At 47.1% G+C, this 9,996-nt stretch overlaps 1 protein-coding gene across 2 annotated transcripts; it reads right to left on the bottom strand.

Moving 5' to 3' along the window:
* Window positions 1–635: 635 nt before the first annotated feature.
* VSX1 (visual system homeobox 1) lies at window positions 636–8,854 on the bottom strand. Of its 2 annotated transcripts, XM_066235314.1 has the most exons (6): window positions 8,344–8,854; window positions 5,913–5,991; window positions 5,347–5,470; window positions 4,193–4,373; window positions 2,461–2,546; window positions 1,854–1,950 (listed from the first exon to the last, which is right to left on the bottom strand). In XM_066235314.1, the coding sequence occupies exons 1-6, from the start codon at window positions 8,765–8,767 to the stop codon at window positions 1,921–1,923; spliced, it is 924 nt and encodes a 307-aa protein (XP_066091411.1). In that variant the 5' UTR covers window positions 8,768–8,854; the 3' UTR covers window positions 1,854–1,920. The 2 variants fall into 2 exon arrangements, with proteins under 2 accessions (XP_066091409.1, XP_066091411.1); XM_066235312.1 differs by lacking the exon at window positions 2,461–2,546 and having other exon boundaries at window positions 636–1,950.
* Between the last annotated feature and the right edge of the window lie 1,142 nt (window positions 8,855–9,996).

Genomic DNA, 9,996 nt, shown 5'->3' with positions numbered 1-9,996 from the left:
ACACACACACACACACACACAACTGAATATTATTCAGCAATGGGAGAAAAAAAGGAGATCTTGCCATTTGCAACAACATGGATGGACTTTGAGGGCATTGTATTAATGAAATAAGTCAGACAAAGAAAGACAAATACAGTGTGACCTCTTTTTCTGTTTTTACAGTGAGGATAGGTGACATTTAATTTTTACAATAGTATAGAGACAGGCCAAAGGATGGGAGTCCTGTTTTCTTATCACGAGAGGTAGGAGAACCGGCCCTTTCTGACCACTTCCCAGAAGAAGCTCTTGCAAGTAGTGCTCCTACTTTCCCTACCCACTCTGCATGAAGCTCTGCATTTCCTCCTCAGCTCTCTCTGGACTCCAAACTCTACAAAGTGAATTAGATATGCCTACTGCCTCATAGATGTTTATAAAGCAATATATGACAAGTTCTGCAGCTTGAAGAATGAAATGCTTTTAGACAGTCCCAGATTGGAGGGGACAGTGGGAGAAAGGGCTCGCCTGGGGACCAGCAACAATATGAAGGCGTGCAAGTGTGTAACAGACAGAAGCAGCACCCTGAGAGACACACACACACAGTTTATTTTTACATAGTAAATAAGAGGCAAAAGAACTACAGGAAATACAGGTCACTAAAGTGCTTTCATACATAAATTCTAGAAGATCAAGAAACTTGGTCTGAACTTAAAACAATGTTTACAGAATAATCAAGTTGTTTAATATGGTCCTATGTTATATCAGAAAGAAAGAGGAAAGAATGGCTTTCTTTGTTTTTTTATGAGCTCCAATACATGTAACATATCAAATGAAACTCAGGAGAATACAAAATTATTGCCCAGGAGAAAACTGAAATGTCTGAGGTCAAGTTCAAAATAAAGATCATTCATTTGTATGTCTGTATGGGGTCTTCACTACTTATAAAGACATCTGATTCTCTAACATATTAATTGACACAGTATATTGAACAAATCTCAAATAATGTCCAGCAGTGGAAATGTTGTTTTGACTAAAATCTTCCTTCTGCCCTGGCCAGTTGGCTCAGTGGAAACATGTCAAGCAGCCGTATGGATGTCCTGGGTTCGATTCCTGGTTAAGGCACACAGGAGAAGTGCCCATCTGCTTCTCCACCCCTCTCCCTATCGCTCCTATCGCTTCTCTCTCTCCTCTCTCTCTCTCTCTCTCTCTCTCTCTCTCTCCCTCTTTCTCCCCCTCCTGCAGCCGTGGCTCAATTGTAGCAAGTTGGCCCCAGGCACTAAGGATGGCTCCATGGCCTCTGCCTCAGGTACTAAGAAGAGCTCTGTTGCTAAGCAATGGAGCAACACTCCAGATGGGCAGACCATTGCCCCCTAGAGGGCTTACCAGGTGGATCCTGGTCAGGGTGCATGCAGGAGTCTGTCTCTGCCTCCCCTTCTCTCACTGAATTTTTTTTTTTAAATCTTCCTCCAGTTCTACAGAAGACAATAAAATTTTTACACCAAACTGGTTCAAGTGCCTTTAAGGAGTGGTTTCCATTCTAGAAGAAAATGGAGTTTTCTCTAAGTCACCCACTTGTCTTCTTAAAGCAAGTAGCATTGAACTTTATCCCAAGACTAGGAAGAAAATCCAACTGAGATGATTTATCTTGGACAATATTTGTTTCTTTAAAAAACCAAATGAAGAATTAGTGTATTTTCAACCTTTGAAGGTGGGATCTCTGGGCCTCCGAAGGCTCTCACCTGCCCAGGCTGGCGCGCTGGTGCACTTTCTTGGGCTCCTGCCACGTGGAGCTGGAGAGATCAATGGCAACATCCTGCAAGTCATTCTCAGGACTGCCTTCATTGGAGACTCTCTGGAAACTTGCTGGACTTGAACTAGAACCTTCCTTGAGGTGATCAGAGCCCCAGAGTCCAGCCAGCTTTTCTTCACTTCCAGGTTTCCTTAACATCCCTGTGGATTTTTTATGCATCCCTTGCAAAAAAAAAAAAGTAAAAATAGATATCTCTAAATTTAGTAAGTAAATTTTTTCTTTGTTATTTTTCTCTAAGTCCCGTTAGAAATGCTTTGTCAGTACCTCTCTCCGGAACCTCAGGAGAGTCCTATAGGTAACACTCACTGTTAGGGGCTAAAAATGGGAGTGTGCCAACCAGGTACAGCCAGCAAAATTGCCTTGTTTACATAACATAGTAATTTTTAAATTTTATTTTAAAAACTGTTGCCAACATTTTAAAATCAAGAGATTGTACACCAAAAGCCAGACCTCCAGCTTCTCTCAAAAATCAGAATGTCTGGCAGCACTGAGCCCAGTTTCTGGTATGTCCATGGACCTGCAGGTGCCAGTCAGCACCTCCCTCCTCCCCCCTCTCCCCTCCCACACCCCTGGTCTTAAGTTCTGAGTGGTGGGCTTTATTTCCCCTCCCCCCGAATTTTCTTTCTCTCAGTGTCTTCAATCCTTTAGGGCAAAGTCAAGACTGTATTTACCATTAGTATCTCCAGTCTCAGCAGAGTGTCTGGTTGGTAGAGTCTCAGAAAATGTTTGTTGAACAAAAATCTTCTTCCTCTCCAACCTAAAATGCCAACCCCAGAACTCTAACTCCCATCTTCCACCCTGCCCAGGGTGCTGTTATGACTCATTCTTTCAAACTGTGATTCTTGCCCCTTGGTCTCTGCTAACAGCAAATAGACCAAAAAGGGTCGCGTTCCCTCAGAACACCCAGCTGCAAAATGTTAGGCTTAAATTGGCTCCTTTACATCCGCAGCCCCTTTAAAACTCAAATTCCCCTCACCCAACTTCTTACCTGGGCTCAACAGAACATTCTCACCCCCACTGTGAGGTTGTAGTTAATTTGTTTGCTATTCTCTTTTCTAATGGCTTCCTGGCCTTCACTTTGAAATGTAACAAAAAGTTTACCTTGGCAGGAATGTCAGGTAGAGCTTGCATTGGGGAGGGACCTGACCTTTAGGGGAGTTTAAATCCCAATAGTTGTTTGTGAAAGCCTAGCCACTCAGAGATTTCTGAGATTCCTGAGAGATTTCCCTTGGCTGTCTTCAAAATTTACCAAGGACACCAGAAAGAAAAAGAACTTGTTTCTGCAGCAGAATTCCCCTCTTCCTGTTCATCATCAAGTCAATGACCAAGGCCATAAACCCCGATATGCTAATCTGAGCATGTCCAGGTACAGGCAACCCTTTGCTGGCAAGTGCCTGCAGTAACCCTTATATCCAATGCTCCCTCCCACAGCTCAGCACTGACAGACACCCTTTGCTGGTCTCAGTCTTCTTGCACCCAGGCACTTTTAAAATAAACTTCTATTTCAAACACACTGGCCTTGTGTTTTCAGTTTGTCCCAAGGTTTCTGCCTTTCACAAAGCTTGCACCTCACCAGTGTAGCCTGTTGTAGCATCAAAAATGTAAGGAAAATAAAAGCTGTGTGGCAGGTTGTTAACGGCAGAACCAGTACCAGAAACCAGACCCCCTCGCTTGGGTATGTAGGGTGTTCATGTCTCCAGTTTCACTGCTCACTTTGCGATATTCTGTTTCCTATTACCATGAGCTATAAATGTTACAGTTTCCAAAAATTCTAAAAACACTCAACAGTGGGGAAACATATTTCACATAATAGAAGTATACCACCCCACTCTTAAGACCAAGGCCTGGCCCTGGCCGGTTGGCTCAGCGGTAGAACGTCGGCCTGCATAGGAGAAGCGCCCATTTGCTTCTCCTCCCACAACCCCTCCTTCCTTTCTGTCTCTTTCTTCCCCTCCCGCGCAGCCAAGGCTCCATTGGAGCAAAGATGGCCCAGGCGCTGGGGATGGCTCCTTGGCCTCTGCCCCAGGCGCTAGAGTGGCTCTGGTCGTGGCAGAGCATCGCCCCCTGGTGGGCAGAGCATCGCCCCCTGGTGGGCCTGCCGGGTGGATCCCTGTCGGGCGCATGCGGGAGTCTGTCTGACTGTCTCTGCGTTTCCAGCTTCAGAAAAATACAAAAAAAAACAAACCCAAAGCCTGATGTGAACCTGCCACACAGTCTACACAGTTTCAATGAAAAATAAAGCAATTGACCAAAGCTTGTGATTAAGTAAAAATCTGATGTGGTCTTCTGGGCCGAAATCAGAGTAAATTCACATTGTTTTGATTTGCAAATGGCTGCTCCACATGGGACCACCAACCCCCACATATCTGGCCCTCAAGCACCCTGCAGGGCCATCTTCCTTACCAAGGAGCCAGGGAACACAGAAACTGGCCAGACTGCTGCCCGCAGAGTTCAGGATAGAGTTGGGCAAAGGGACGCAGTGTCGCACCATGGCCCCGTAGAGCCCATACTCGGCCATCACGCTGCTGCCGCCCCAGCGCTTCTCCCACTTCCGCCATTTGGCCCTCCGGTTTTGAAACCAGACCTGGAATAGGGCGGACAGAGACAATGGGTCTAGCGCCCTTGGACGTGCTTTGAGCAGGGAGTTCTAAAATGGACAAACTCAGGGGTTCATAGGACCTGGACCTTTCAGGAACTGTGCCCACCATCACTCAAAAACACAGGGACTCACCATTGTGGGATAATGTGTAACCAATTCCACTAAAGTTTTCCATAGAGTTGACAAAAATAACATCAAAGTATTCTTTCCCACACTGTGTGAAGAAGTCAATTAAAATGTTTCGTGATTTTTTTTCATGGTTTGGAAAGAGTTCATTCACTCACTGGCCCCTTCTAGTCCTCAGGTTGTTGGGTTACTGGTGATATTTCTCATGGAAAACTATTAGCTAATGGAATAGTATGGAATATTGTTTAGTTGTTTTTTAAAAAAAGTGTTTGTGACATATCTTTTGACTTGGACAAATGTCCAAGATGTGTTGTCAAACAAAAAGGTTGTATAGCATACCTTTTTGTAAAAACAAAACAAAATTCTATATGTATGTGAGTATATATATATGTATATCTATATAGGTAAAAATATGTGCATATACATACATATACACACACACACACACGTGTGTATGTGTGTGTGAGAGAGAGACATGGAGACAGTGTGCAGAAAGGCCACATCAGGCTACTTACATTGGTTTCTTTGAAGGTTAATTAATGGTGGTCACTTCCTTTCATTGATATAACTTTATATAATTTCTAGTTGCAGTACATGATATTGTGATTTTAAAGAATGATTTAATGAAAGAGAAGACATGAAGGTGTCAGGGGATATCCTCTTGCAATAAGCATAAAGGAAGTCTAGCACCATGGTGCCTGCAGCAAGTGACCCTCAGTTTGCCTGTGCAAGGGATTGTGTTTGGCTGTTCAGAGGTGGCTGTGGGTCACACTCTGTGTGATATTAACTTGTTCTCTATGGTGTTTGGGAAGGAGAAGGGAAGCCCAGACACCTGTATTCGGTCTTCAGGGAGCTCAGTTTTCGTGGCCAGCATTTCCCGGGCATACACGTCAGGGTAGTGCGCCTCGCTGAATGCCTTCTCCAACTCTTCCAGCTGCTGGGCAGTGAAGACAGTCCTGCAGGGAGGTCCGAAAGACACGTGGGCACGTGTGGAAAGGAGGATGCCAAGCTTCCCTGCTTAGGGACCCCATGTATACCCCCACTGTCTACTCCCCAAAAGGCCACCTCATAATAACTGAACACCCCACCTCTGAATGATTAACCTCTGGAAAGCAGAAGTTTGGTTCAAATAAGACAGAGCACTTCAGCATTTTTTTCTTCCTCAATGTATTCCATCAACTTATTCTAAGAAGACCCATTTTAAAGGCCCACAAAATTGTGGTCTTTTAAATGCTTCAAAGACTGTCCTGCAGCTTCCTACAATTTGCAGAATTATGTTCTTGTACCCTTCCCACTGCCAACCTTGAGGCCACGGGGTCTGTCCTAATGCAGAACCACATACTCTCAGATGCTGTGTGTCCTGAAGAAAGGGTTAGGGAATGCAGCCTGGCCCTGTACCTGTGCCGCCTCTTCTTCCTCTTGCCAGGGATGGGGGACAACTTCAGGTCAGTCCTGTTTTCAGATGGGCTGTCCTCATCTGTTAGCACAAGGAGAAAGAGAGGACTTGAAAGGTCAGCATATTTTTCTCTTTATTTTCTGGATTTTTAATATGAAGATTAAAGCCATGAACCTGTTGAAGAATGTGAATAGTATTTAGCAATACACGCTAGCATTTTTAGCACTCACTATAACCCTAGGCACTGTGCTCAGCATTGTTCATGCATCATTGCAATTATTCCTCATAAAACAAAAGAACTCCAAGGTAGCTATTAGTATCCTGTTCTTACAGATGAGAAAAGTGAGACACAGAAAGATTAAATAATTTGCCCAATCTTACACAGGTAATAAATGGTGAAGTTGAAATTTAAACCCTAGAGTGTGTGAAGCCAAAGCTACTTGGTCACTAATTGAATTTTCTGTCCCCACTCAGTTTCCAAATTCATCTACTTCCTTTGTCTTCCAACTTTCTTATCAACGTTTCTCAAAGGAGGGCTGAGGTTTGTGACATCAAAATTCTTGTCAAAACTGCCCTCCTTGCCCTGGGCAGATAGCTCAGTTGGTTAGAGTGTCATCCTGATACCCAAGGTGTGGGTTCAATCCCTAGTCAGGGCACATACAAGAGTCAACCAATGAATGTATAAATAAGTGGAACAACAGATCAATCTCTTTCTCTTCCTGTCTCTCTCTCCCACTTCTTCTCTTTCTAAAATCAATAATTAAAAAAAAAACACCCAAAAAACTGCACTCCTTGCCCTGCTGCACCAATTCTGAATCTCTGGAGGTGAGGCCCAGAAACTCATTCTTGACCAATGCGCCCAGATGATTAAGTGCACTTGAAAAAATAGTAAGAACCCCACTATGCTTTATTTTTTTATATCCTTTATAACAAAAAGATCTGGATAAAAAAGAAAGTTAGAAGAGCAAACTACTGTCAAATTCATTGTTAAAAGACATTTTTTGCTTCAAGGTATTGAAAAATTAATTAATAGAAAAAATAACAAAATATTAGTTTTATTCCACATCACTCAGCTCACCAGAAAACTGTATGCTTGGATTATAATATTTTAATACTCAGACTGTCCAATCAGGTACATTAGATACATGACGTTATTGAACATGTGAATTGTGGCTGGTCCAAATTGAGACCTGTTGTAAATGTAATACAATTCGTTGATTTAGAAGACTTAGTATTATTGCAAAAGTAAAATATTAATTATTTTTATATTCATTACATGTAAATGTATTTCGTATGCATTGTTTTAAATATAACAGTACTTAAAGTAATTTCATTTCTTTTTTCTTTGTACTGTAGCTTTGAGAAATTTTCATTACACTCGCACTTATTCTATTGGGTAGCATTGCTCTTGATCTTCAAGAAATTCCCTCACAAAGATTTAGTTTTTGCTTTTAGTTTTATTAGCATTCACAGAGGAAAGATCCCGTCCTATGTATATGGCTTCTGCATTTTTAGTGAAAAAGACTAACAGCGTTCATTTTATTTAATAAAGAAACTCATGAAATAAAGTCCTTTTGGAGTTCGGCGAAGCTCACTTGCCTACTGCCTTCCTTTGATTGCCGATGGAAACCCAATGTGCTCTTTTTGCTTTGGCTGCCTGAATGCTCGGCTCTAGATTCTACAACATAGTTTCTTTTAGTCCTGTTTTCTTATGTAGTTCTCCGTTTCCCCGCCTCCCCCCCAACATCCTAATTGTCTCAGTTTCTCAGCCTTTGTCCTTTATATAATTTTATTGCTTCTTCCGTTTTCCCTAAAATCCACCTCGACGTCTTTGAGGAAATATGTGGACTCGCAACAAAACGCTCAGCCTAACTACAATGAGATTGGCGAGGCCGCTTCCGTTCTCACAAACAGGGAGGCGAAAGGACGGCGGCCAAAAAGAGGAAAAGACTACCGCAGCCCTCACACTCCCTTCCAGCACCGGGGAGGCGGACAGACCCAGGGCTCCAGAACCCCCTCTCTTCCCGGACCCATCAATCATTCAACCAGTTCTGCAAACTTTTGAGCGCCCAAGCGTTACCGGGTTATTCAGGCCTTCCCGATCTACGCCGTTCCCAGAGGACGAGATTCCCGCGGGGCGCGGGGGAAAGGCCCTTGGCCGACCGCTGCTGCTCCTCAAGACCCCCAGGGTAAGTTCAAAACTGGCTGGCAGCGCTATTCACCCTCTGCCGCGCTCGGACTCCCGAGGAGAGGCAGGGATTTAGGGACAGGCAACAGGCGAGGGCGCGAGGATGCGCCTCCTCGGGACCCGCCAGGATCTGGGGTAATAATTTCCCTTAGATCTGGGGGGCGGGCAGTGGGACGACGCCGTCACTCCTGCGCGGCTTAGCCGGCGGGAACCGGGACAGGAGAGGGGTGGGCTGCCCTCATTACCGGACGTGGGGACGCTCTCGCTGCGCTTCTGGCGGCCAAGCAGGGACGGCAGGCGGCGGGGGGCTGGCGGGGCGGTGGGCTCCGGCCTCGGGGGAGGCAGGAAAGGCATGTCAGCTAGGAGCAGGCACGGCGCCGGAGCGGCCGCGGTAGGCTGTGCGCGGAAGCCGCAGAGGAGGCCGAGATCCAGGGGCAGGGCCCCGCGCGCTAGGCAGGGGCCGCCGTGCTCCGCGCCAGAACAGCGCGCTGCCGCGAGGCCCTCGCAGCCCGATCCCGGCCCGGGTCCGGCAGGAGACGGCAGCTCGGCCTCCAGACCCAGCAGATCGGTGATGGCGAAACCCAGGGGGCGCGGGCCGGTGGAGGAGCTGCCCAGCACCACCCCCTTGCTCCTAGCGCGCCCTTCAGAAAGCGTGTCTCGGCCCGTCATGGCTTCTCAGTCGGCGAGGCTTGACTCTCTGTAGGTCACCATTGCAAGAAGGGGCTCAGCTTCCTTTATACAGCAGGTCTGCCCGTCGGGCGCGGAAGGCCAGGAGGGCTCCAATCAGCCAGGCGCGGACGCGTCATCGCTCCAGACCCGTGAGATGGAGACGCCACCAGTTCCCCTCCCTTCTGTAGCCGCCCTCACAGCTGCAATCCCCTCAATCACCCCCTTCCCCCATCTCCTCTCCCTCGGTCCCCTTGTCCACCACGACCCCGCTACCTGCCTGTCCCTCTAAAAGTTGCAGGTTTCAGTCCACGCGTGGTGTTGTTCCCTTTTCCCTCCAGATTCTCTGGGTGGAGGTTCCCCTCGCACCTGCCCGCACCTGCCCGGAAGCCTCGTTTCCACCATCTAGCTGCCCATTAAGACCTAGGGCTCCACTCACAGTCACACTCACACCACTGCCACCCCTATGACCTCTGCCAGCATCCAACTCCACCACCAGGACCGAGAAGGCCGTCCAGAAAATCACCAGGTGAAAGGTGGAATCCGTGTCCACTCTACCTCCAGGCAGGTCTACCCTCCAGTGCTCTACTCACAGGAACTGAAAGAAGGGCGAGAAATAGAAACAGACAGGAGGAGAGGGACCTGGCTACAGGTGCCAGGTTTAGTAAACGAAATTACCGAAGGTCCAATAATTTCAGATTGTCCCAGTAGAGCCCAAGCTCTACCTGGATCAGGCGTCCCTGATTTAACTTCCCTGTGCAGTGGGACACTCCTGCTTATCAGTAGGGCTGGCAGCCTCTTTGAGACTACTCTCGAGGCAGCTATGAGGATTCTACTTATTAGAGCCGACACTAACTGCCACGGGAGGAAAGGCAGGAGACCAACACACAGTTTGTTGCAAGAATCACACAGGCAATTTATTACTCACAAATCATTTTCGGCCTAGCGTGCGGAGGACCCAGGTTCGATTCCCGGCCAGGGCACACAGGAGAAGCGCCCATTTGCTTCTCCACCCCTCCGCCGCGCTTTCCTCTCTGCCTCTCTCTTCCCCTCCCACAGCCAAGGCTCCATTGGAGCAAAGATGGCCCGGGCGCTGGGGATGGCTCTGTGGCCTCTGCCTCAGGCGCTAGAGTGGCTCTGGTCGCAATATGGCGACGCCCAGGATGGGCAGAGCATCGCCCCCTGGTGGGCAGAGCGTCGCCCCTGGTGGGCGTGCCGGGTGGATCCCGGTC

Source organism: Saccopteryx bilineata, chromosome 6, assembly GCF_036850765.1.
Source record: "Saccopteryx bilineata isolate mSacBil1 chromosome 6, mSacBil1_pri_phased_curated, whole genome shotgun sequence".
Lineage (NCBI taxonomy): Eukaryota > Metazoa > Chordata > Mammalia > Chiroptera > Emballonuridae > Saccopteryx > Saccopteryx bilineata.
The sequence above is the reverse complement of the archived record's forward strand: the minus strand, read 5'-3'. Positions and strand labels throughout refer to the sequence as shown.

Coding starts and splice junctions, on each gene's coding strand:
- VSX1 (XM_066235312.1), bottom strand. CDS start 8,767: ATGACGGGCCGAGACACGCTTTCTGAAGGGCGCGCTAGGAGCAAGGGG. Junction 5,471..5,912: donor AGGAAGAAGAGGCGGCACAG/GTACAGGGCCAG, acceptor ACCTCCCTGCAG/GACTGTCTTCACTGCCCAGC. Junction 1,951..4,192: donor CTGTGTTCCCTGGCTCCTTG/GTAAGGAAGATG, acceptor TTTTTTTGCAAG/GGATGCATAAAAAATCCACA.